The 27462-nt window shown below is 38.6% G+C and overlaps 1 protein-coding gene across 4 annotated transcripts in view; it reads right to left on the bottom strand.

Annotated features, from left to right (window-relative positions):
* The window catches only part of FAM168A (family with sequence similarity 168 member A), a 244535-nt gene extending 219908 nt beyond the window's left edge, over window positions 1-24627 (bottom strand). The window contains exons 1-2 of one of the 4 annotated variants that reach the window (XM_037026204.2): window positions 24352-24627; window positions 12633-12688 (exon numbers count right to left, since the gene is read on the bottom strand). In XM_037026204.2, coding sequence (XP_036882099.1) covers window positions 12633-12635 — 3 coding nt within the window. In that variant the 5' untranslated portion in view covers window positions 12636-12688; window positions 24352-24627. The remainder of the gene's footprint in view (window positions 1-12632; window positions 12689-24351) is intronic. The other 3 variants (XM_037026203.2, XM_037026206.2, XM_037026208.2) reach the window with 3 other exon arrangements.
* Between the last annotated feature and the right edge of the window lie 2835 nt (window positions 24628-27462).

The raw sequence follows: 27462 nt of genomic DNA, 5'->3' as shown, positions 1-27462 counted from the left end.
TTCAGAAAGGTGATAATAGCTACACAGCTTAGTAACTGCAGGACAATGGGAAGATGAGGAAATCCCAAATTTCTAGCTTGGGTGACTGAGAGAATGGTGGTGTCATTCACTGAAATACGTTAAGAAACATGAGAGGAGGTTTGGAGAAGATAAAGAGTTCAAGTTTTAAGCCAACCATGTGACTTTTAACCAATCATTTAATATCTCAAAATCATTTTTCTGCTTAGCAAAATGGTTCTAATATCACCCACCTCAAAGGCTGTAGTGGGGTAAGGACTGTATTATTATTACCCTCTACCTATCACTCTGTGGAAAAGACTGCTAATAGTATATATTTTCCTTTTCTTCCTTTTAATAAAGACACTCCCCTATCCTTTTTGCCAAGATTTAACTAAGATACATGGAACCCAACTGGAAGTCACGTTTCTCAATATTACTTACAAGTAAGGCATGCCATGTGTCTAAGCACAATGAATGAGATGCCAGAAGCGATGTATGCAACTTTCAGCTTTTTTTTTTTAAGTCAACTATGTGTCCTCTAGTCTCTCATCTACCTTCTCATGGACTAGAAGGTGGATGTGTTGATAAGCTGTCTTTGGGCTTTCAGATGAAGACATCATTCTGAGAGAGCATCATCATAAAAGGAACCTGGATCCCTGGACGACTTCATGGAATAGAACCTCTGCTCACCCTGGTCATAACAGACCTACTGTTACATAAGGGAAATATCTATCTTGTTTGGGCCACTGAATTTTCAAGTCTGTTTCAACGGCCATCTGGTACTCTAACTATACACCCTCCAAGCTCACAAATCCTGCATGTTTATTAAACTTTTTTAAGACAAATTTTCATATATGCTCATGAATATTCATTCCCCTCCCCAATCTTGATCTTCAATGTACATGCATGCACATGCACACTCACAAAGTGAAAAAACAGTTGGATTGATGTGTGCTAAGTGACAGGTCTGCAGCCAACTAATCAATACTGAAAACGCTAATTTTTTATCTCATACAGTTTCCACATTAAAACAACTAACTCTTAAAAGATCCAGTAAATGTGTCAATTACTACCTGACACTCAAATCTACAATCTGGAACAGTAGAATCAATTATGACATTCTTAGGTGAGGGGTAATTTACATGAGCATAACAACCACGTCAGACTAAAATAGGAAAAGGGGCTTCGGAATTCTCTAATATTTTGAACTATAATCACACACAAAAATAATTCAGGGCAATATACCTAGAAAACCAAGTAGGTAGGAAGTGATGACATGACTGTATTTGAATGTAATACTGCCTAGAAGCTAATTGAAGCAAAACCAGATTCTTCTCAAAGACCTGGAGGAAGGCTGTTAATAGAACTAGTTCCTTGATCTGTTTTTTACTATTAGGATGTTCCTGTCAAAAAACATTCAATCTGTCTAGCCACCTAACTTCTTAACTACCTGTCTATTTGCAGGACAGATGAAGCAAAACACTTTAAGCTTGTGACTCTGGACATGTGACATCGCCTTTAGGGAAATATCTGGCTTAAAACTGCCAAAGCAAGAAAATAGTTTTCAAAGGAAAAGATGTGCTGTGGCAAAAACAGAGAAATCTAGGTTCTGTCCCAGATTCTCTATTTTCAAACTATGACCCTGAACAAATCAACTGACTCCCTAGGTTTCCAGTTTCATGTGTGTAATATAGGAGAGGGTGAGAGAGGAACAGATGATGATCTCCTCCAGTTCTACTGAAGTTTCAAAGTTTGTGAATATTCTAATGATATACTGCTGAGTTAGCCTCCTGTTAGTATAAAAAAGAGAAATCACAGTATAGCACCACTTCAATTCATTCAAAATGCGTAACTTAGGGGGAAAAAAAAAGAAAACTAATTTGCCACTGTCATATCTTCTTCAAAGAAATACAAAAAATCTGACAAGGCAATCAGAAAGAGTATAATTAGGTTCACCCAGACATCAGAAAAACTGTTTCTTCAAATATTACAGATACATAACTGGAATTGCTCTCTCATATGAAGGCTCTGTTATAGACATTTACCATATACTGGCTTAACTATATTAAATGTCACTATAGTGTCATTGTAATTCTCACACAATCAAACAGTAACTAAAAATGAGGCAATCAGGAGAAAGTATAGGATATAAAAGTAAACTAGCAATTTTATCATCACCACTCTGCTAATACTAGACTCAGCATAAAATTTTTCAATCATGCATTCCCTCAGGAACTTTACAGAAAATACGCTGTGTGCCAGGTACTAGGAAAATAGATCTCATGCATGCATACACACACACACACACACACGTTGCCCTATCTACTGTCAAGGGATTCTCACAGTCTATCTACCAGCGAATTTTGCTCCTTGGATTTGAAAGAAAAAGATTTTTTTTAAAGGCTGTCTCTTATTTTCAGTTAGTCTAGATAAAGGAATCTATCTTCCATATCTATAAAGATTATTGTGAATTCCTAAGAAAATAGATGTGTAACTTTAACCAACAGCTACTGTGTGATAGAAGAGGGGAAAATACTGGAGCTGGAGTCAGCTCTAGGATTTGGAGTTCCGATTCTGCCACTCAACAAATGTATGACCTTGCATAATTAGTTCACTTTTCCTCGCCTATGAAATGGATGCAGCATAATTGCTTCACAGAATTTTAAGAGTCAAATAAGATAGATAATATAATTTTATATGCCTCTATACTCTCACAGGATGTTTCTGAGAAAATACAGTATAGGGGTAGGTATATAGGCTCTGAAGTCAGACTGCTTGGGTTCTAATCACAGCTGCTTCCCTTCATTAGTTTAGAAAGTGAGCAAGTTACTTCCTTTTTCTGAGTCTGTTTTCCCTTCTATAAAATGGAGATAGTAAGGATTAAAACAAATATTGCACTCGGCACAATGCCTGACACACAGCAGCACAGTGTTAGCTAGCATCATCATTATGAGATTTGTGCTGAATACCGCAAATACAAAGATGAAAAAATACATGGTCCTGCCCCAAAAGAGCTACCACTTTAGGGCAAGAAACAGATCATTAGGAAGAAAAATTAAGTAACATAAAATATTTTACAAATAAATAATTATGTAAATATTAGTTGACATTATTATATATAAAGTTAACATGAAAGTAACAGAGTGATTATGAGCAGAGCCTGTGGAAATTCATCTCCTACCTAATCAATGCAAGACCTTCATACTTGCAGACAAAGGACATAGAAGAAAAAAGCCTAAATATGTTCTTATAAACAAATTAAATGGAGACTTTGGAACTGTCTGGTAGAAGAAATATTCTACCACACCACTCAACAGAGAAGGCAATGATCTGCACAACATGATGCAGTCACTTGTGAAGAAAAACTGACATGCCGCGGTAAGAAAAATGAATAAAACTGGTGTAATACCAAAATCAAGAGCCAGAAGGCTTTCTTCACATGAAAAAATCTTTAACCAATACACTGCAGCATTCAGATAAATCAATAATTAAACACAATAAAAATTTTGGTTTATGTTCCACTTAGGGAAAATACCATATGCATTATGGAAATGCAGTAAACAGAAACAATTTTCAGGGAAGAGATAACCTGAATATGACTACATAAAATTAAGCTTTCTAGTCTGTGAAAGGAGATCCCCCACTTGCCAGCCACCTGCCTCTTGAAATGAAAATATGCCAATGTGCTCACCTGAGAGCCACCAATTGATTCTTGTACAATAACCACAAGATTCACTTGGAACTTTCCCCCTAAAATGGACTCACTTAGCTGTTGGGGGGTAGGGGAAGCTAGGAATAAAACAAAATTGACTTTTTTTGCTTCTGTACATATTCCTAGAAGACTTAAAATTGGGATTTCAACTTGAGTGTACTCATGAGAGAAGCTGCAGCTGTTACAACCATCCCTACTCTTAGAATCAGTTATCCACACACTGCCCAGTGTTCTAAGTTTCTCTAATCAAGAAGCTTCCCTCTTCCTTGCTCCATGGATTAAAATTTCGTATCTAAGCTCTTCCCTAAGTCCCCCTGGCCTGCTTCACAGTTGTACTCCAACCCCCACCCCAATCTCACTTCCACCATTCAGTTATATTCACTCAATACTTTCTCTGCCCAGGACTTTATTCTGGCCTCTTCTCTTCAGCTGTCCCCAAGAGCTAAAACTCATCAAAATGTCTCCTTTCTTAATTCAAGCCCTTAGCCCTTGAATGTAGTATTTATCATCAGATACAGTTTTTCAACTTAAAAGGATTTTCATATTCATTATCTCACTTATCCTCACAACAGATGAAAGACAGAGGAAGTCAGTTGTCCCAGGAAACTCAGCTTCAGCCAAATTTGTATGATCACAAATCCAATGCCCTTTCCACATATGCACTTACTCTCTCAACCAAGAAAGTGTAAACAATGAACCAGCTGTCTAAATGTCCCTTAAACAAATTACCAAGTTTGGGCAGCAAGTTCCTAGAGAAAAATGAACTCAATTTAACAGCATCAACATGAAGTGTAACATAATGGACCTAGAAGTTGGCCATTTTTTAATAAATCCTGTGGCCAAAGATGAGAGAAAAATCAAATTATACCAATAGTTCACTAGTAGTAGAACTAGCCAAGAAGGAAGGAAACAATTATTTATTGCACTTATTGCGTCCCAACTGTGTTACAGGCATATGCTAGGCAGTATCACATCCATTAACCCGAACATCCCTGTAAACTGGGTATCATATCCCAATTTTGCATATGAGCAAAATGAGGCTTATGCAAGGGCTAAGGACTAGCCAGTGAGGATTAAGAGGTTTATCCAAGATCACACAATAAGTGGCAGTGCCAAGATTTTAAAACCCAGGCCCCAAACTCCAAGTCTGAGGTTATTTCCACTGACTATACCAAGCTTTAGTACCTTTGAAAGAATTTTTAAAAAACTGTATGTCTGTGTACAACACAGAGAAGACAAGTAGTGATTCTATAGCATGTTACTACGCTGAAGGACAGTGACTGTAATGGGGTATGTGATGGGAACTTGATGATGAGGGGAATCTAGTAACCATAATGTCACTCATGTAATTGCAGATTAATGATAACAAAATTAATTAATTAATTAAAAACCTGAAGGAAAAAACAAAACTGTATGTCTGAAAATAGCAGCAGACTCACAGACTCCAAGAAGGAACTAGCGGTTACCAAAGGGAAGGGGTGGGGGAGGGCGGGTGGGGAGGGAGGGAGAAAGGGATTGAGGGGTATTATGATTGGCACACATGGTGTGGGGGGATCATGGGGAAGACAGCGTAGCACAGAGAAGGCAAACAGTGACTGTGGCATCTTACTACACTGATGGACAGTGACTGCAATGGGGTATCGGGGGGGGGGACTTGATAATATGGGTGAATGTAGTAACCACCTTGTTTTTCACATGAAAACCTTCATAAGAGTGTACATCAATAATACCTTAATTTAAAAAAAAAAAAGCAAGCATGACTTAAAAAAATAACAAATTCTATGTCCGGAAGGCCTTTAGTTTTGGTAAAACAATCAAACTACTCCATGTACCTTACTGTTGTAATACAAGACTAGATGACAGGAAGAACAATCATATATATACATCTGATGATAAATATTAATTCATAATATATTACTGAGCCAATCACTGTAATATTTAAGAGCTTAATATGCAGAAACTTTAATGTATCTTCAGAATACCTTATACTATAATTGAAAACCTACTAAGAGCTTTGACTCTGGTAAAGTGCCTGCCACGTATTGGCTGAGATACCTTAATTTAGTTACTTAAATTCTCTGAATATAAGTTTCTGCATGGGTAAAATAGAAACAATACCCACCTCTCAGGGCTCTAATTACAATTTAGAGATAATGTATAGGAAACATGGAGGGCAATATCTAGCCTGTGGTAGCTGTTACCATCCTTTGGCCTCTGTGGATATTCCCCGGCAAAACACACAGATGAAAATTAAAGACTAAAACACACCATTTTCCCAAATACAATGGGATGTTTGGTCCATGGAAAATAAATATTCAGATAACTTAAATTTTTTATTTTCATCCAGATATTTTGGCATCAGATAGATAAAACCTTTTTAAAAAAATCCCAGATGACAATCAAAACCAAACTCCGGTATTTTGCCTTTAATCCCTAAGCAGAATTTCTTCCCTGTTCAGAAGATCCTCTAGTTACCTAGTAACCACCTGCCAGCCCCAAAGTAAGAAAATTGGCTCTGCACTGGGCTAATTACCCAACCAGCCTGAACAATCTAAAACGAGTCTGGAATAAAGGGAACTGTTAGGCAGAATGTTAGTGAAATTATCCACAATAGGAGACCTGAGAATCCAAATACCACCGGGCAGTTATTTCCATGAGAATAAAATCACAATTTATGAGCCCTGGAAATTATACCATTATTAAAACAAACATCCCATTGAGGCTACAGCTATCAGATAAATGGCTTTATTGTCCCCATTGTTTCATCTATTGCAGCAAAGAGGTGCAAACTGAATACGCTATTACCAGAAGCAGCAATTTCTAGGAAATTACAATGCAGACCTCCATCTTAAAGCCCTCTTTGTGTTGGGCAGTAAATGCTCTGGAGGGGAAGAGGGACATGGAGAATCAACTCTTCCATATTGCCCCCAAACTCAAAGATCCTGACAATTTTACAAGTAGAACTCACCAGTTAAACCTACATTTTCCTATTTGTTTTTCCACCGAAGTAGGTCATTTCTGGGCTCGCCCAGGAGGAAGAATCTGAACTCAGCAAATCCTCTTTATTCACTAAGAAACCTTTACACAATTCTCCAACTCAAACAAACAGAATAGACAAGAAAACGGCCCCTGGTTTCCCTGGCTCCCACAGTACAAAACACCTCCAGCTACAGCACTGAGAATTCATAAGAAAATACAAAAGCATGGCTTCAGCTCCTCCCATTATTAGAGGAAAAAAAAATCCTTTACAATAACTGCTAACATCATAAACCCCAAACTGCATTTTCAGACTTAAATGGGAAATGGGAGACACTACCTAATGGCTATGCTTGGGCCAAACTGCATGAAGGAATGAGGAAGGCAAAAGTAACCCCCACACTTCTAATTTTGGAAGTGAAAAGAAGGAAACTAGCATTCCTGGGTATCCACTTTACGCCAACCACTGCACACACATTATTTCTAATCCTCACAACCCTGAGATACACTAGACATGCCTTACTGTCAAGTGAGAATTTAAGGCTCAGAGAAATTAAGTAACTTGACCAAAGTCACACAGCTACTAAACTTTGAATTAAAGTTTCTCTGACTTTAAATGCTAAGCACTTTAACCTTTGGTTTTCACTTTTTTGTGCTACTGATCAGCAAAACCTAATAAAATATACTTTTAAAAAAACCTCCTAGGAGGCCAAATTTAAATGCCATCAGAACTTTACAAAGTTCTAACACTCCAAGGCAAGCATGGGATGATGGAGATGTACTATGACTTCATCATACAATTCATTTTCAAAATTCTCCTTTAATTCTCTCAATGAATTTGTGTGGTATGAGCCTTCCCAACTTTCTATGTGAGAAAACTGAAGCTCAGAAACAAGGCAGCATGGAAACTGAAACCCAAAAGTTCGACTACAAGCTCATTGCTCATGCAGCTTTATTACAATACAAGACTTAAACTCGGGGATAAAGAACTCAAAAATCTGCTGTGGAGTTCTTTGCTTATTTATGAAGAACATCTACTCATAATAGCATGTGAAACACCGGGCATGGAGGAGGGAAGACAGGAGTACCAGAAAGTCTGTTAAGGCTTTAAACTGCCTAAATCTAAACTTTCCTGTTTCAACAACACTAAAAACTCATTCGGTGGGAGGGGGACACAAGGTCTAGGTGACAGAAAAGAATTGTGGAGCTCTGAACTCTAATTGCACTCAGGGGCACCAAGTGAACGCTGGGCTGGAAATACAGGCTTCCAGTGATGGCAGGTCCCCTATGTGTCAGGTTCCACGCTAGCCTCTTTCTACACACTGTTCCATCTTCCTCATGGTCCTATGGGCGGGTGATACGATCCCTATTTATACAGATGAATAAACTAGGCTGACAGAGGAAATAACTTCTCCAAAGACCCCTAACGAATACAGTAGCACACTAGGAATCTGAATCCCGATTGGTTTGACTTCAAAACCTCTGTTTACTTTATAGTAAAGGAGATCAATGGTTGTTTGGAGGGAAATCAGGGAGAGCAGGAAGAGACTGGTTTATTTATTGAAACCCTGGTACCAGGGGTGCCAGGAAACTTCTGGGAGGTGATGGAAACATTCACTACGTGAATTGTGATGATGGTTTCACAGGCATACACCTATGTCAAAACTTAGCAACTACATTAAATGTGTCATTTATTACTTGTCATTTTTGCCTCAGTAAATCTGCTTAGGAGGGAAAAAAACACATTGGTCTTTTCACTAACCACTGATCATGACCCCAGAGTATCTGCCCTTAAATTGTGTCTGATCACAGAAATTAGGCCAAAGAATTCTTTCCTTAACCAATTAAGTTCTGAGTTTATGTAAACTATTAGTAAAACACCACTGAAAAGTTTTAACTATCTAAAACATCCCTAAAAACTTTCAACTACCTAAGAGTAAAACAAATTATTTCCAAACACACTACAGTACTTCAGAATATATTTCCATACAAATGAAAAAGTTAATTACAAAATATATCCTGGTAAAAGGATAAAGAGCAAACAAAGGCTTTAGCATCACACAAACCTGGATTGAATCCCATCCTTGGTTTCTTATAAGAAAATCTAATCAGGTTGCTAAATCTGTATCCAGTTCCTCATTTATAAAATCAAAGTGGTAATAATAACAATGCTAACATTTATTGAAATCATAGTACTAAACACCAAACTAAGTAATTTATCTAATTATCTCATTTAATCCTCCCACCAACTATATACTGTAAATACCACTTTATCCCCATCTCATAAATGAATAAAATAAGGTTTCTGTAAGATTATATAACTTGGAAGATCACACAGCCAGTAAGTGCAAGAGTAGGGATTTAAATTCACCCTGCAAAATTATTCTAAGAAATAAACTTGAAGAAAGTTAAAATATTATCAGTGTTAGTAGAGTATAAATGATAGAATGCCAATTCTATTATTTAAAGCAAGATTATCTAAAGTAGTCTAGTGTATTGAAAGGAAAAAAAATTTAATATTCTACAAATTAACTTAATTTGATTAAAGCTAGTGGTGTGCACTTTACCTAATTTATCCTCTCAGTCTGCAAAATTAACTATTATATCTCTATCTTATTGATAGTGAAAATGCAATTCTAAAATGTTAAGTGAATTTGAATGGTGGCACAGACTTAAGTCTTTTAACAAGAAATGGAGATCTTCCCACTTCAGACTTGCCACCCAAGCCACTCAGAACCACACTATTTTGTTTTTGTTTTCTTTTGTTTTTATTAAGGTATCATTGATATATACTTTTACGAAGGTTTCACAAGAAAAACAATGTGGTTATTACATTCACCCTTTTTATCAAGTCCCCCCTCATACCCCATTGCAGTCAGTGTCCATCAGTGGAGTAAGATGCCACAGAGTCCCTATTTGTCTTCTCTGAGCTACACTGCCTTCCCCGAGACCCCACACACACACCATGTGCACCAATCATGACACCCCACAATCCCCTTTGCCCTCCTTCCCCAACCGCCCTCCCACACCCCTCCCCTTTGGTAACTGCTAGTCCTTTCTTGGAGTCTGTGAGTCTGCTGCTATTTTGTTCCTTCAGTTTTGCTTCGTTGTTATACTTCACAAATGAGGAAAATCATTTGGCACTTGTCTTTCTCTGCCTGCTTATTTCACTGAACATAATATCCTCCAGTTCCATCCATGTTGTTGCAAATAGTAGGATTTGTTTCTTTCTTATGGCTGAATAGTATTCCATTGTATATATGTACCACCTCTTCTTTATCCATTCATCTATTGATGGACATTTAGCTTGCTTCCATAATCTTGGCTATTGTAAAAAGTGCTGCAATAAACATAAGGGTGTGCATGTCTTTTTGAATCTGAGAGATTGTTTTCTTTGGGTAAATTCCTAGGAGTGGACTTCTGGGTCAAATGGTATTTCTATTTTTAGATTTCTTAGGAACCTCCATATTGCTTTCCACAATGATTGAACTAGTTTACATTCCCACCAGCAGTGTAGGAGAGTTCCCCCTTCTCCGCATCCTCACCAGCATTTTCTGTTCCTAGTCTTTTCGATGTTGGCCATCCTAACTGGTGGGAGGTGTTAGCTCATTGTGGTTTAGAACTGCACTATTTTTTTCAGATCACTCCTTAAGCACCCTAAGCAGTATCTTCCACAGCAGCACAAACTCAAAGTTTCATGGATTCTGGACTTAAAACTCTTTGCCTTAATTCACGAGTCTTACAGTGTTAGCACTTCATAAATGATACCTACATCCTAATATGACCAATCTTTTTCTCATTTATTTCTGTTTTGAGTAAGAACTCATGCTCCAATCTGTCAAAATATTATCATCAATGAATAAATAAAAACAAAACCAGGATTAATATTTGCATAGCACATTTATGAAGTTCTTTGACATGTATTAAATCCTCACAACTTTCAAAGGTAGATACGGATATGATTATCTTCACTTTACAGGGGAAAAAACTGAGATTCCAAGTGCTTTAAACAACTTGCCCCAAGTCAGACAGCTAATAAGTGGCTGAGCTGGGGTTCAAATCCATGTCTTCTGATACTACATCCAGAATCTTCCAAAAAAAGTCTTAGTCTTTTTTCAGGTGTCTACTCTTCCAAGAACAGTTCCTTGAAAAAGGTATTAACATTTTCCTCTTTGCTAGTTATTTTACAATATCTACAACACACTGAACTGTAATGTGTTTGTTCATACATTCTCTCTCGCACTTGGGAGCTCCTTAGAGGCAAAGACCATACCTTACTCATCTTTGTATCAGCAGAAACTACCTAGCACAGAACTTGACACCCATATTAACTAAATGAATGTCATACATAAATGATTGTTTTGCCTGCTACTAACACACTAATCAGCAAAATGTTTTTGGAAGCCATAATTTAAATTACCTGTCAGCAACTAGTTACTAAGTAAGGGCTTAATAGGACAGACATAAAAACCCCACATTTCCTAAAGTGTCCATCATCCCACCACTGTAACAGGCTAAGTCAAGTCCTGAATTTAGGTTCAAGAAATATGCACAGCATACTGATAAAATTTGGTTCTGTAGCATTCATTTTGTCTAAATGTTAAAACTGATGGAAAGGTTAATAAGGAGGAAACCTAGAGGCAGAGAAAAGAACCAAGAGTTAGAAAAGCAAGCATAAGGTCCCAACTTCTCCATTTACCAATGTAACCTTCATTTACCCCAAGTGAGATTCCAGGATCTGTCACCAATCAAGTTCTTTCTGAGTATCAGTATGTCTACGGCGTACACAGCTCCACTGACCCAGCTATGGGAAAAAATAAAGAAAAGCCCCAGGAGAGTGGGCTGACGTGGAGACAACACAAGGTGCAATGGCCACAACAGTAAAGCCATTCTACTAAAACTCAGCCTAGAACAACATGGAGTAGTGTCAACTAGTTAGGAAATTACAGCTGCTAACAAACCAGCCAGACACTATGGATTCACACGAGACCTTACTGATGCCTATTCTGTGCAAGGTCCAAAAATGGGCTCTTGATAACAAATGGATGATCAGATACAACCCCTGCCTAGTCCAAGTGGAGGAAATCAATAAATAATAAATAAATGGATAGTTATAATCAGGCCAACCCAGAGATGGGGCACCCATCCCAACCTAGGAAAGTCAAGGAAAGCTTTCTGGAAAAGGATAATTCTTTAACCTTTAAAAGCTTTAACCTTTAACCTTTAACCTTTAAAGCTGAGCCTTAAGTGCTGAATGAAGTTACACCAATTAAGAGTTTCAAAGGAACATCCAGGCCCAGAGAGGAGCATGTGCAAAGACTCTGAAACAACAGGCACAGCACATCAGAAGAACTGTAAACACAGTACCATGTGCACTTCCTTAGTACTAGAGGTAAAATGTGCAAGCTTGGAGGACAGACAATGAATGACAATGGAGAGGGAGTCAGGGACAGGTTACCAAACTAACAACCTTATACACCATACTAGGGAACATAGACCTCATTCAAAAGTTTCATGCGAACTCCCATCCAGAAGACAGTGTACCTACACTGGCAATTGGTTGAAGAGCAGGCAGGCTTTCACCTAATGCTCATTTAGAATGTATAGTTGGTTTTCCCCTCCATAACTCCACAGCTTAAACAAAACATACTGTCAAAACCATAAATTCAAAAATATGGATAATATTACCACCAATATAAATAAATGCATAGAATTTTTAATAACACACTCCTTCTTTGGTTCTGGGGCAGGGTACTACAGAGAAATACTGGATCCTCTCAAATGACTAGTACAGTTAGAAAAAATTTAGAAAAGGGTGTTTCTCATATTCACTGACATTTTTAATTTAGAAAAAAATCAACCTTAGTGAACTCAACAGAACAATCCAACCTTTTTCAACTAGACTACAAAGCTTAAAAAGTTGATGGAGAGGCAAAGGCCATACCATATTTGCATTGGTTCACCAAGAAATCCAGCCAAACAGCCAAAACTGGAGCTTCTCTGCCAAGAAGACCAAGAAAACAATAATCAGAAAACAAATCCCAAAATACAAAAACTAATATGTTCAGCACTTTATTTCTCTAATAAAAATGCTTTAAATCCAAAACATTGTTCTTTCTTCACATGCTAAAAGTCACAGTAAACTCAATACTTCATTTCAGAAGGGTAATATGAATAACAGCTACCATTTATTGAGTAGCTAATCTATGCCAAGCATTGCAGTAAATTCTTTATATGAATTATCCCATCCAATCCTCATAAATACCTAGGAATTATATAGTATTATAACTGCCTTTCCCTTTTTAAAGATTAAAAAAATGAGTCACAGAAAATTGAAGTAACTTGACCAAGGTCTCACAGCTGGTAAGGGGGTAACAAGGGCAAATATATGTATTACCTATTTCTGGAAAGATCATTAACAATCTAAGGAAAATTCATCCCATTACATCTCTTCAATTCCTAAATATCCAACTTAAATAGTTTTATAGAGTTTATAGTTAAGGTTGATCCCTATGGGAACAAATGGTGACCAGATCCTAGTGTGGAAACTTTGTACCACCAATCTACACAGCAGCCCCCAGACGGCTTAGGTTACATCCTACCCTGTAAAAACTGGTTTATTCACTTATCACTGACTCAATTATTCAACAAAAATGTTACTAAGCCCTGCTACATTCTAGATATCAAGGGTACATAAATAATCAGTGAGACACTGTCCTTGGAAGACAGGACAGCACTCTTAGAAGACAAGAAAGAGTATTCACAGGCTCTGGAAGCAGAAAAGTCTGGGGATAAATCCCAACTTCGTCACTTAAAAGTCTGGTGGGCTTGAGAAGACTCTGCATCACTGAGTCTAAGTTTTCTCATGTGTAAAATAAAATAATTAGACCAGGATTATTTTAAGTTTAAGTAAGATACAATATAGGTCCTAGCACAACATGGGTACACAATGAATGTTCATTCTCTCCCGCTCAGAACTAAGGTTCCAGGCTGTGTAAGAGTGCTGGGTAAAAGGTAAAATAATGCTCAATCCTATGACTTCTCTAACCTACCTCCTCCATTCTCTCTGCCCAGTCACAATGAAAAACCAAAGTCACTACACAAAAGATTACTTGGCTATAGCTTCATCTGCATCTTTTTCTTTTCTACTGCACATGCTTCAGGTTAAGAGTAGGAAGACCAAATACACCTAGAGAACCGCTTTTATGCACAGCAATGCACAGTTCTCTACAGGCCACTTCATACCTTTCCTTCGCCACAAGATTCTGAAGAACAAACACCAAGCCCATTTTCTAACATCTTGACAAAGTCATAAAACTGCTCAACTCTATAAAAGTGTTTTGATTCTACTAAGCCAAGGAAAACATACTGCATTCATTCTGGCTTTCAAAACAGTAATGTTAGCAAAGGTCTAACAAAACCCCTATTCCCCCAATAAGAAATAAGTAAATAAGAGATAAGTAAACCCTAGAAACACAATCATATGAATAAATACACCATTTTGTATCGAATCAAGGCAGTGATTACAAACTGTAATAGTATCTTTGCATTCTTCTACCCATGCCAAAAAAAAAAAAATCAAGTTTCAGTTTCACTGAAGAATGTTCTTGATGAAGCCACAAAAATTACTTTATTAATACTCAATCATTACTTACACATCTTTTTCACATTCTGTGGTGAAAATGGGCAGTGCACATAAAGCACTTCTCCCACACACCCAAGTACAAGAACTGCCTCAAGGAAAAGCACTCACATACTTGTGCAGTGAGCTGCAAGCTGAACTAGCTGCTTTTCTTCATGCAACACCATATTTACTTGAAAGAACGACTGGCAGACAAGCTATGATTATTCAGACTTGATGTTTGGCAGACATTTTTTCAAAAATGAACAATGAGAGACTGTCACTTCATGGAAAACAACTGTCAGTATTTGTTGCCAATGATAAAATCTGAGCTTTCAAGAGAAAATTAGAGAAGACTTGTCTGATGAGACTGGGGTGAAATTAACAAATGTGACTTTTTTTGACATTGTATAATAGAGTATGTCAATATTTAGAAGAGCTACTCGAGTGAACCATTATTTTCAAATGACCAATGCATGATGCTACAAAATCATGCATGGGTAGAAGATCCACTCAAAGTATAAAAAGACTAATGAATTTTAATGTAACGTACGAAAAGCTCACGGATAGTGTTTCAGATTACACAAGGCAATAAACTTGAAGAAAACTAGCAGTTGTCAAATTTTGGTGTGATCCCAAAAAAGGATACCCACAATTACCTAAAAAGGCAATTAAAACATTGCTCCCTTTTCTAGCCACACATCTATGTGCAACTGGATTTTCTTTACATACTACAAACAAAACAATCAATTGCAATAGATTGAACATAGAAACAGATGTATATCCAATCAAATAAAGAAATTTGGAAAAAAGTAAAATATTATTCTAATTTATTTGGCTTGGGATACTAGTTACTTTCACAGAAATATGCAAAAATATGCCAACATTTAATAGGTTTATTATTTTTCAATAAATAAACTTTAAAATTTCAGTTTTAATTTTTAATACAATAAATATTGATAGGTTTAACACACAAACAAAAGCTCTTTGGGGTCTTCAATAAATAGTAAGAGTGAAAACACCAAAATGCTTGAGAACTATTGCTATACAGTAATGAGCAAGAACAAACTATTGCTGCACACAAGAATATAAATTAATCTCACAAAGGTGAATGCAAAAAGTCAGTCTTACCTTACGACAGTTCATAAATAGGCAAATGTAATCTATGGTAATGAAAGTCAGAATACTGGCTACCTGGGAGAAAGAGGTAATATTCCCTTTCTTGATATGAGTGCTGCTTACATCTTTTCTGCACCTTTTTCTACATATATTATAGATACCTCAATACAATTTAATTTATATTTGCTATATAAACATACACCAATATACATGCCTTAAGCTCACCTACAGAAGTTCTGTTAGCACTGGTCAGAGTGGAACTAAAGCATGTCTTTTTAAAACAGCTTCTAGTATGATTCTAATGTATAGCCAAGATACTACTTGTCAAAGTAGGTTGAAAAATGCTGACCTAAGAGTTTAAAACCAGGGAGCTTTATACCCAGTACAGTAAAAAGAATAAGAACTTTGGAGCAAGGCAGAAAGGGTTTTAATACAAGCTTCTCTTACTAGGTATGTAACCAAATGCAAGCTACTTAATCCCTCCAGGCCTCAGTTGTTTCAGTTTGCTCTTCTGTTAAACGGGTGCAATAACCTATACAGTGTAAATAAGAGGATTAAATTATATAAAGGAGAGAATGTACCCAACATATTGCCTACCATAGATATTCAAATACTGGGTCCCTTTCATCTTTCCATCCTCATCCCTTACTAGTCTTAAGGCCTGAGACAAATTACCCTGTTGAGTCTTGATATCTTCATCCTTAAAATGAAAATGCAACATAAACAACCTATGCAATACAAGGTCAAACAAAAAATTAAATTTACGGAAGTATAAATAATGTAACTATATTTATGAATAAGGATTTTTGCTATCAACTCAAAATAAAAGATGGAGGATACATTAGAAAACTAGGATATGTAGAAAAATTCTAACATAGAAGCCAGAAAACATGAGCATCAGCAGAAACTGTCAAGCTTGAAGGACATGATCAAAAGGCAAATCAAGATCATAATCTCAGTCAGCAAGGGATTGAAGATTACTGTAAAAAATATATCAGCCCACAGTACCTTCAAAATACCTAAGAAAAAGCACAATTTATATCATCATAAAAATAGGCATATTCTGAAAGGACCCAGACAGCTGCCTAAATGGAGGAAGAAGAGCTGGATCAGAACTTTATAAACCAAGGTGGTCTTGGAGTACCTTCATACAGAGGTAAATGGCCCATTTAATAAGATGTTAAACCTTTAGACAAACAGAATAGTTTGCCAAAATAGATTCTGTGCAATTGTTTCCAATACTAAAGATAAATATAACTGCCCAAGGAACTAAATTTTATAACAAATAAAACAAGAAACATGAACTTGCTTTAGTCTCTCTGCTCTTCCATATTCTACAACTTCAAGTTTGACTTGTGAACATTGTAGGGATTGTCAAGCTACGGTTCATCCACAGCCTGTTTTTGCATGGCCTGTGAGTTAAGAATGAAACAGGAGGAGGGAAAGGACAAGGAGGAAGAGAAGAAAGAGAAGAAATAAAAGAGACTCTATGTGGCCTGCAAAGCCACGCCCAAGAAATTATTCTAATAATTCACCAATCCAATCAAATTCTAAATTCCATTCTAAATAAATAAAAATCCACATCTGGAAGAACACATATCACTTTACTCATCATTAGAATATCTTACTACCGGCTTGTCATCTATCCTTACTAGGTTCAGTTCAAAAACTGCAAGGCACCCTCCAGGAGTTAGGACTACAAAGATGACTAGGAAGCGCCCCTGCCCCAAGAAACTTACAGTTAAAGAGTAGACAGAAACCATTAATCTCCCTAAAAGAGGGCTGGGAACTATGACACAGGCATGCACTGGGTGCTCCCAGGGAACAAAAAGCAGGCAAACAACCTTAAAGGTTCTGAAAGTTTCTTAGAGGAAATGCACCCAAACCAAAGGGGTGAGTAAAAGGAGAAACAGTACGAGCAAAGGTGTGAAACTGCAGGTTACTCAGTATTGCCAGTGATGGCAGGAGTACAGGCAGGAGGAATACAGAGGAGCAGTTCATAGAGGGCCTAATAGGACATGCTAAGGAGCTTAGACTTTACAGCCAATAAAGGGATTTAAGTAGGGGAATGACGTGGACATATACGCCTATTGCATAGATGTTCTGGCTGCTGGTGGAAGATAGGTTTATTAGATGGACAATACAAAATCTAGTTAGAAAACTACTGCACTTGTCCAGGTGAGATTAGGGTCTGAACTAAGGTGGTAATAGGACAAGGAAAATGAAATATAGAAGGATGTATTTTGAGCTCTAAGAGAGAAGAAAAGACTAATAGCACAGATTCATTATCTTGAATGACTAGATAGATGACAGCACCTTTAAATTAAGACAAAACTACAGCAAGAGATGATTTTAACTTTTTGTGTGGTAGGGGGTATAAAATAGGGGAGATTAGATGAAGTAGATGGGGAACTTCAGTTCTGTTTTGGATCTACTGACTTTGAGGATCATCTAAATAGATGCATATGTATGGCTAGTAGCCACTGACATATACAACAAGTCTGCAGCTCAGGAGAGAGCGCCGAGCTAGAGATTTCACAGTCATCAGAATAGAGGTAGCAGAGAAAGACAGAGTGGGCAAGACTACTTATGAATCTTAAAAAGTCCAGTGAGACAAGGAAACAACTCTAATGAATATCAACATTTATTGAGAAAGCAAAAAAAAATAAAGATTTCTTCTTAAATATCAACAGCTTCAAAAACCTCTTCCTGCTAAACAAACTAAAAAGAACAAAAACCATGAAATACGTTCATCAGTGCAGTTCATCTAATGGACAATGTAAAGACTGAGGGATTCAGTAGGGAGAGGGCTTTCCACAGAATATGAAAAAATAAGAGCTTGACAGTATAGCATGTTTGGGGATTTACTTATTTGGTTTTATAGTTGGTAAACATGCTAGGAAGGCCTTAAAAAGAGGTACAAACTAAGGTCTACAAGAACACTGGGAGGGAACAATCAAGGAAGACTGTGCTGTTGACACCACAAACTATTCTTAACTTCCCCTTCCCCAGCACATCCCCATGTACTTCAGGTCTCAGCTCAAGAATTAACTCCTCCAAGCATCTCTCTTCCCTGCTCCCCCAGAAGATCAGGCCATGGCACTCTCCATCCTCCCCATTCAGCCCACTACTTTACTGTTAGTGTGACATGTCCGTTTCCCCACTAGATTGACTATAACCACCTCAGCAGCAGGAAAATTCTGATTTTTGTATCCCACACTCCCAGCACTCCTTCAGTGCCATCTAATAACCACTCAATGGGTACAGATGAACAAATGACTTAGCCACACCTGTCACACACAAGATTCCTGGCTCCTTGGTCAGGATGCACTACAGTTGTGGATTTCATTTCTTTGTTTTGCTTTACTTATAATATTAAATTTATATTCCAAACATAAAATAAGTGAGAGGAGATACTGAAAACATGCCCAGGAAAATAATGAATAACAAAACAACAGCCTGGAGGGATTAGCTCTAAACAACTCATAAGAAAAATAAAAATACTAATAGTAGAAGCTACCATATTAAGCACCAACTATTTATATGCCAGGCAGTGTTCCAGGGTCTTTGTCCTTTTTGTCTCATTTAATCTACACAACACCCTAACAATCAGGTATTATCTCCCTTTTACATATGCACAAATATTCATCTCACTTTACTATTCTGTTTCTGTAATAACTTACATACAGGTAGAAAACCAAAGGGGAAAGCACTGTATTTGTTAGGATAATGAAGGGCAAACTATATACTGCATTCTCCACTGCAAGAAAGCCTCGATAGTTTCATTTTGAGCTAGCCAGCACAGGAATGTGGAACCAGGTCTCATACGTTCACTAGGATAAAATCCTCTAGTACCTTCTCCATCCCACTGTATCTAACAATCTTCCAGGTTCAAGGAAGAAACCTTCATATAGTCCCTCCAGCACTGGCAGAATGCTTCAGAAAGGCAATAAACCAAATATGACAAGCTTTTTACCTCTGTGTGATGCCCTGATTTCAGTTTTGTAAACTAGGAGAGAAAAAAATCCCTAACATTTATATAGTCCTTTACAGTTTAAAATAGTATTTTCACATGTATTACCTCATTTGTGCCCCAATTTACAGTTTAAGTAAACTGAAGCTCCAACCCATTATTTATCAATTTGGATTTTAAATCTCATAGGCAAAAAGTTCTTGGTGTTGAGGTTGTTAAACTTATATAGCTAAGGATTTCCTATTCGCGGTACTCTCTGTACATTAGATGAGAGACCCTCCTGCACAATCAGGTGAGGATAAACGAAATAGGCTGCCTTTCTGCAAAAAGATGCACAGTCTGACCAAAAGAGGTAAGTGACTTACGAAAACATGACCTGAAGCACCAAGCTGGTATAACAAAGAATTAGTATCTAGTAAATAAATAACTCCTGCCAGTGAGGAAAACACTCTAAAATGATGCTCCTTCAACACAGCTCACAAAAGGCTGCTACTACTCTCTCCCATTGTTATTTCCAAACATGACTGATCCACATCTGGATAACCTGGTCATCCGTAAATGCAAACTGGATTCCTCTTGCTATCTTAAACTATCCACGTGTGTGTGTACACATATATTGAAGAATATATACATATTTACATACATAATAATAAGTTGCTGGGTAATGAGACCATAGACATAATTTTGCTTCCTTTTACTTTTTTGTAATTTTCAATTTCTGCCATGAATGAGCATGTTATTTTAATGGTGGAAGAAACAAAGCTCTTTAAAAGTTAGAAAATAAGAATAAGTAAGAAAGCAAGTCACAGAAGAATACTTAAAAATATGATTTTATTTATATAAAGTTGTAAAAGTGAAAAATATATTAATTAGGATATGTACTTCTTCAGTACAACTATAAAGAAAAGCAAGGGGATGATTCACACAAATTTCAGTAAAGTGGTTACTTCTGAGGGCAGGGGAAGGAGAGAGACTCGAACAAGAGGCTTTAAGGGTACTAGAAGTCTCCTTTTAGTTAAGCTGGGTACCAAAAACATAGTCTTCCAATTTGTTGTTGTTATTTAAATGAAGATTTTTATGCACTTTCATACACATGGCTTATTCACAATTTTAAAAGATATAAATAGAGTTGAGGAATCAGAATTTGGGGGCTGTAACCCCGACTCTTCCACTTACCATGTAACCTTAAACAAGTCATTTAACTTCTCAGGGCAGCTTTTCTTATTTTACAAATGAGGAAGCTAACAATTAACATGTTTAGTGCTTTACTAATTAAAGTTCCTAGACTACAGTGCAAACATTCAAATATACAGATAAGCTGTGATAAGTTAACAAAAAATAATACCTCCTTAATAAATAATAGAACATAACAACACCAAGAATTTAGTGGTAGGACACCCGAGGCTATTCACATTCTACTCTCTTCCTATCTAATAATAATGCCAACAACTAGTAGTTTTTAATGTGTACTATATTAACACCTGTTTAAGTGCTTTCCGTGGATTATTTTGTTTAATCTTCAAAACAACCACATAAAATTGTTCTCTTATGCCCACTTTACAGATGAGACCATTGTGCCCAAGATTACACAGCTAGTATTAAATGGTACACAGACTTCAGAACCCACTCACACTCTTAACCACATTAGCTTTGTCTCACTTCTCTCGCTATATTTAAATCTCTCCCACAACAGTGAAGGCTCTTTTGACAACTGTTTTTAATTCATTTTCACTTCCCCTGGCACTTAATGGGCAAAACATTAATAAATACTGAAAAATATTTCATATACATACAGCGTTCCCCTTGACAGCCTTATAAAAGTTTCTGGATTTTTTTTTTTTTTTTACCATTTTAACCATATTTAACTGTACAATTCAGTAAAAGTATGTACATTCACAATGTTGTACAACCATTACCACTAGGCATAAATGGTTTTTAATGACTTCACTGAAATCACTCAGCATTCAAGCGGTGGAATGGGAATCTGAACCCAGAACTCATGACCCCTAACAAGCATGTGAATTCTACCAAGGTGTTTAACAATGCCTCCATCTGCTCTCCCCCTCTCACCTGAATATCAGAAGAATCAGAGGTAAAGATACTAAAATACTTTATATATGTTTCAGCTGCACAAGTGACCACAGCTGTGAGGGGGAGGAAAAAAAAAAGAAAGAAAAAGAAAATCCATCAAGACATTTCTCCCAGGTGATTACTTTTTATTTTTAGCTTTCAAAAGCTAGGGCTTTAATACAAATATCCCATCTCTACATCAAGCTTGCAGGTCCACAAAAGCAATGTCTGGACCCCAGAGTAAAGCTGTAAGAAGAAATGCTTGCATTTGTTAGACTACACTCTCATTGAATTACAGGTAACTGCTCAAACCTGATTTTTATTGTAATAAAGCTTCCTCATAACACTTTCAATTCCAAGGATAAATCCAATCTCTCATCATTCTGCCCATTTTGGAACTACAAAAATTTCTAAATGTTGGGTATTTTTATGTGCTCAACTGTGAAAGCCAAGGAAAATGGTTTATTTACGAGCCGAACTGTGGAGCTTCAACAAAAAAAGAATAATTTTGATCCCATGCTGCCAATTTTATCCTCTTTACATCCCTCCCATTTTTTTCTCAGTCTAAGCTCTAACCAACAGCCACTTCATGTATAACATATCATAGTTAATGCAATTAAGTCCAGAAAACTGTTTCCCTAAAGATGTTTCCTCCATTCACACCCCCTCTACCTTCCAGTAACAACATTCTGCCATGAAAATGACCATTTTATTAAGCTTTAAATAAAATTTCTGATGAATAGATGGAGATATTGTTTCTGCAGTTAATGCAATGTACCTACATCAACACCATGTCCCCCGAAAATTAAAAAATTCTATATTTATTAACATCTGACCACTTGAAATTTTTTATGAGAAAATTCAATCTACAGAAACAATTTTAAATCTTATCAAGTAATGTCAAAAGAATCAAATGAAAAATTCCATCAATACCAAACCATTTCACCAATGAATATTTATGACATTTCCGTATTTCCTGTCTTCTGTTTACATAAAGCAGTGGTGCCAAGATTCATCTCAGGATTATCAGCCTGCAATACAATGATGGGCCTAATTGCCTTGTAAACCAGGACACCAATAAATGGAGTCTTCAGGCAATCAATTTTAAGAGGAGAAAAAAAAAATGGCCTAAGCTCTTTCTGCATACATGAATGTTGCCTGACTAGGAAAAAATTCAGCCTCTTATTTTTCAGTCTCATTCATCGGTTCTCAAGCAAAGAATGCGCCCTTAACTACCTCAAGCTCATCAAATCTATTTAATTCCAAATTCCTGGACTAATTTTTAAAGGTACTGGTGGAGGGTGGAAAGGAGATTGCAGAGACATCACATAGAAAGGTATCTATCACACGCCAGTCTCACCTTCTCCACCTTTAGTTTGGGAATGGGTTTCTTCCCCTTTCTTTTCATGATATATGAATAATAGAAGACTCCCTCCCCTTAATTCTACCTTAACTGAAGCCCCTCCCAACTTTACTCACTGGGTTGGTTTACTTTCAAATATGATACTGATATAAATGAAACAAACAAACAAAAAGATTAAACAGCTTAAGACATCCTCTAGGAAATGAGTATTTAACATACCTTCTCTGTCTCCGGTAAAGTCCCCTCTGATTACTGTCCCTTTCCCAACTATAGCCCAGTGCTGTCCATGTAAGCACAACCCCTAAACCCTCTTATATCTCTTGGAAGCTATCCCAATCCATCTTCTCCAGAATGAACCCACCTCTTCCCAGAACCGCTCACTGCCCCCTCTCCATCCTCCCTACCCCATTCATACCAAGAACTCCAGGTCTTCCACTCTTTAAATAGCACCTCAGCCACCTCACCATCAGCAACCACCTCTCCAGTCCTACCAGACATTCCCTCTCCAAAACTCAGTCTGCCACCTTGGCCAAGGGACATTTTTTCCTTCAAGATACCATCCCCAACCTTGCTTACCACCTGCCACTATTCTTTCAGTGAGTCCTGCCCAGAAGCATCTTCTGTGCCCTCTACATCGACCCTGCACCCAGGGAGCCACCATGCCCCTTCCAGTGGTTCTAAAACCCCATCCCACTGTGCACACCCCCCACCCCATTTCAGTCCTTCTGTGCCCATTTAGGGCCTAACTTCTAATTTGTACCCCTCCTGCCAGCTCACCATCACACTCCCCTCATTTAAAGTCCCACCCCCACCAGCTCCTATTCAAATCTCCATAAGCATTCCCCAGGAAGATGCCAAATTCTACCTCCTCTGCTCTCGTAAAACACGCTCTTCTGTAAGTATCCGCAAATTCCACCAGCCCTAGATGGCAAACGCCCACTTCAAGCTCAGGTCTCAACCGATGCCAAGCCCCTCACCCCCAGTTCCTACCACCTCCACCCTGCCCTAGGTCCACCCCAAATTCCACCCTCCTGAATTAAACCCCCCCAGAGCCCTATCCAATCCCGAAATCCCACTCTCTATTGAAATCATTCCCCTGCCCCGCACCCAGACTCGGATCCCAAGCTGTCAACTGCTCCAAGCCAACCTCAAATCCACCACCCTCATTCGGTCCCCTCCCCCATTAAAAGCCATCCCACTCCAGTCTCATCATCCATCTCGCCCAAAACCCTCCCAAATTCCACCTCCACCCCCCACCCTCATACTGCTGTCCCAGGTCCGGTCATTCCCCATTTAAAGTCCCCTTCCCTTGCTGCCCCCCCTCCAATCTGCTTGGGTCCCACCCTCACCCCACCCCCAGCCCGCGCCTGGACAAGTCTTCCCCGCCAGCCCGCCGTTCCATCGCTACCTCCACCCTCTTCCCCCAAGCCGCGCGCAGCCCCCACTCTCATTCTCCCCGAGTATTACCGGCCCAGGCTCACGGAGAGGGGATTGGGGAAGAGGGGGGGTCTCCTCACCGGCGAGCCGCTGAAGGCGAAAACGGCGGCAGCGCAGACGGCGATGCCCTTGTCTTCTCCGGGGGCTACAGAGGCGACGCTCTCGCTCCTTCGCCCGTGTCCAGTAAGGTGGCGGATGGCGCGCAGGGACCGGGAGCCTCCTCCTCCTCAGCAACTCGGCTCTGGATCCTCTGCAGTAGCCGCCGAGGAGTCCGACGGGTGGGGGGAGGGGACGCTCAGCTGCAGGCGAGAGAGGAGGAGGCCAAGGGAAGGGGCGGGGGACCGCTGAGAAGAGCGGGGAAGGAGGAGCCCGCGCGGCACCGCGACACGTCCTACAGCCTCAGCGCGCCGGGACTACAACTCCCGGCATGCCTTGCGGCAGCCCGTACAACCTCCGCCTCCAGCTGCGCGCCGAGGGACCGCGCCTGCCTCAATCACAGACAATAGAATAAAGCCAACCATCCGAAGAGGCTCTTGTAACCTCTAAGACCACATGTGCGGGAAGTTAGGTCCCCCGCGTGGCGATGTTCGTAGCGTCTCCAATCTTTTTACACGCGCGCGCACCCCCTCCTATTACACACACCCCTCCCACTACGCCCCCCTCGGGACTACATTTCCCAGTATGCCCACAGAGCTTCTCTCCCTCCTTCCGGACCCTGCTCAGACCCGGTACTACAGTTCCCAGGGAGTGTGGTGTCCGGGAAGTGCTGGGAGATGCAGTTCTCCGTTCTTCCTCCATGTTAAGAAGTCAAATAGAGGAAAAAGGAAAGACTGTGCCAACCCACCGACGCAGGCTTGAATGCGCTAGGTCACCTGTGAGTCTGTACTCTTGTGGCCATCCCGGTTGCCACTCTCTCACACCAGAACTAATACAGCAGCTTCCTCCTGATCTTCCTGCAAATCTGAGAACGATCGGCAACTTGCATCCATATGTAGAAAGGGCACACATCTTGACCCAGCTCCATTACTTCTAAATGTTTACCTTAAAAACATAATGCAACGCTTTGGAAAAGATGAATGCAGAAGGTCGTTACATGACGTTGTCGATTAAGGGGGGGGAGGGGCATAAATGTCCATTAAGAACTACTTAAATAAATTGTATAGACAATGCAATACTAAACAATTTAAAATGCTGATATAAATCTGTTTATTGACATGAAAAGCTATTCACAATTTATTCTCGAGGGGAAAAAAATTTGCAGAACAGCATGTTTAGAATGGTCCAAGTATGTAAAGTTTGAGGCAATATTCTATAAACATAGATTTCAGGAAAGAGGATCCCCAAATATTGTCAGTGATTATCTTAGAGAACAGGTGTCAGATTCAAATAATTTTTATTTTCTGACTGTCTGAATTTCTTAAAAAGCACAATTTTTTAAGCTGTAAGACTGTTTTCAAAAAAATGTAATTTCCAAATCCAACCTCTCTGCTACCTAAAAACTTTCCAGGCTTCCTATTGCCCTCAGTTGGGCCCCAGGAGTAGTCTGTCTGGTTTTGCTTTGGGCTTAACAGTCCCACTATTAAAACCAATAAATAATATAAAAGCCATACAGATTAGCAAGGAAGAAGTTAAACTGTCCCTGTTTACAGATGACATGATATTTTACATAAAAAAACCCTAAAGAATCCACTCCAAAACTACAAGATCTAATATCTGAATTCAGCAAAGTTGCAGGATACAAAATTAATACACAGAAATCTGTTGCATTCCTATACACTAATGATGAACTAGCAGAAAGAGAAATCAAGAAAACAGTTTCATTCACAATTGCATCAAAAGGAATAAAATACCTAGGAAAAAACCTAACCAAGGAAGTGAAAGACCTATACCCTGAAAACTACAAGACACTCATGAGAGAAATTAAAGAAGACACCAATAAATGGAAACACATCCCTTGCTCATGGAAGAATTAATATTATCAAAATGGCCAGCCTGCCTAAAGCAATCTGCAGATTCAATGCAATCCCTATCAAAACACCAACAGCATTCTTCAACGAACTGGAACAAATAGTTCTAAAATTCATATGGAACCACAAAAGACCCCAAATAGCCAAAGCAATCCTGAGAAGGAAAAATAAAGCAGGGGGGATTCCACTCCCCGACTTCAAGCTCTACTGCAAAGCCACAGTAATCAAGACAATTTGGTACTGGCACAAAAACAGACCCACAGACTAATGGAACAGGCCAGAGAGCCCAGATACAAACCCAAGTATATATGGTCAATTAATATACGATAAAGGAGCCATGGATATACAATGGGGAAATGACAGTCTCTTCAACAGTTGGTGTTGGCAAAACTGGACAGCTACATGCAAGAGAATGAAACTGGATTATTGTCTAACTCCATACACAAAAGTAAACTCAAAATAGATCAAAGACCTGAATATAAGTCATGAAACCATAAAACTCATAGAAGAAAACATAGGCAAAAGTCTCTTGACTATAAACATGCGCAATTTTTTCCTAAATGCATCTCCTCAGGCAAGGGAAACAAAAGCAAAACTGAATGGGACTACATCAAGCTAAAAATGTTCTGTACAGCAAAGGACATCATCAGCAGAACAAAAAGGCATCTTACAGTATGGGAGAATATGTTTGTAAATGACATCTGACAAGGGTAACATCTAAAATATATAAAGAATTCAGATGTCTCAACACCCAAAAAGCAAACAACTCTATTTAAAAAAATGGGCAGAGGATCTGAACAGACACTTCTCCAAAGAAGAAATTCAGATGGCCAACAGGCACATGAAAAGATACTCCACATCACTAATTATCAGAGAAATGCAAACTAAAACCACAATGAGATATCACCTCACACCAGTTAGGATGGCCAACACCAAGACCAGGAGCAACAAATGTTGGCAAGGATGTGGAGAAAGGGGACCCCTCCTACACTGCTGGTGGGAATGTAAACTAGATCAGCCATTGTGGAAAGCAGTATGGAGGTTCCTCAAAAAACTAAAAATAGAAATACCATTTGACCCAGGAATTCCACTCCTAGGAATTTACCCTAAGAATGCAGTTTCCCAATTTCAAAAAGACATATGCACCCCTATGTTTATTGCAGCTCTATTTACAATAGCCAAGAAATGGAAGCAGCCTAACTGTGCATCAGTAGATGAATGAAT

Source organism: Manis javanica, chromosome 11, assembly GCF_040802235.1.
Source record: "Manis javanica isolate MJ-LG chromosome 11, MJ_LKY, whole genome shotgun sequence".
NCBI lineage: Eukaryota > Metazoa > Chordata > Mammalia > Pholidota > Manidae > Manis > Manis javanica.
This window is presented reverse-complemented; position numbering and strand designations above follow the sequence as displayed.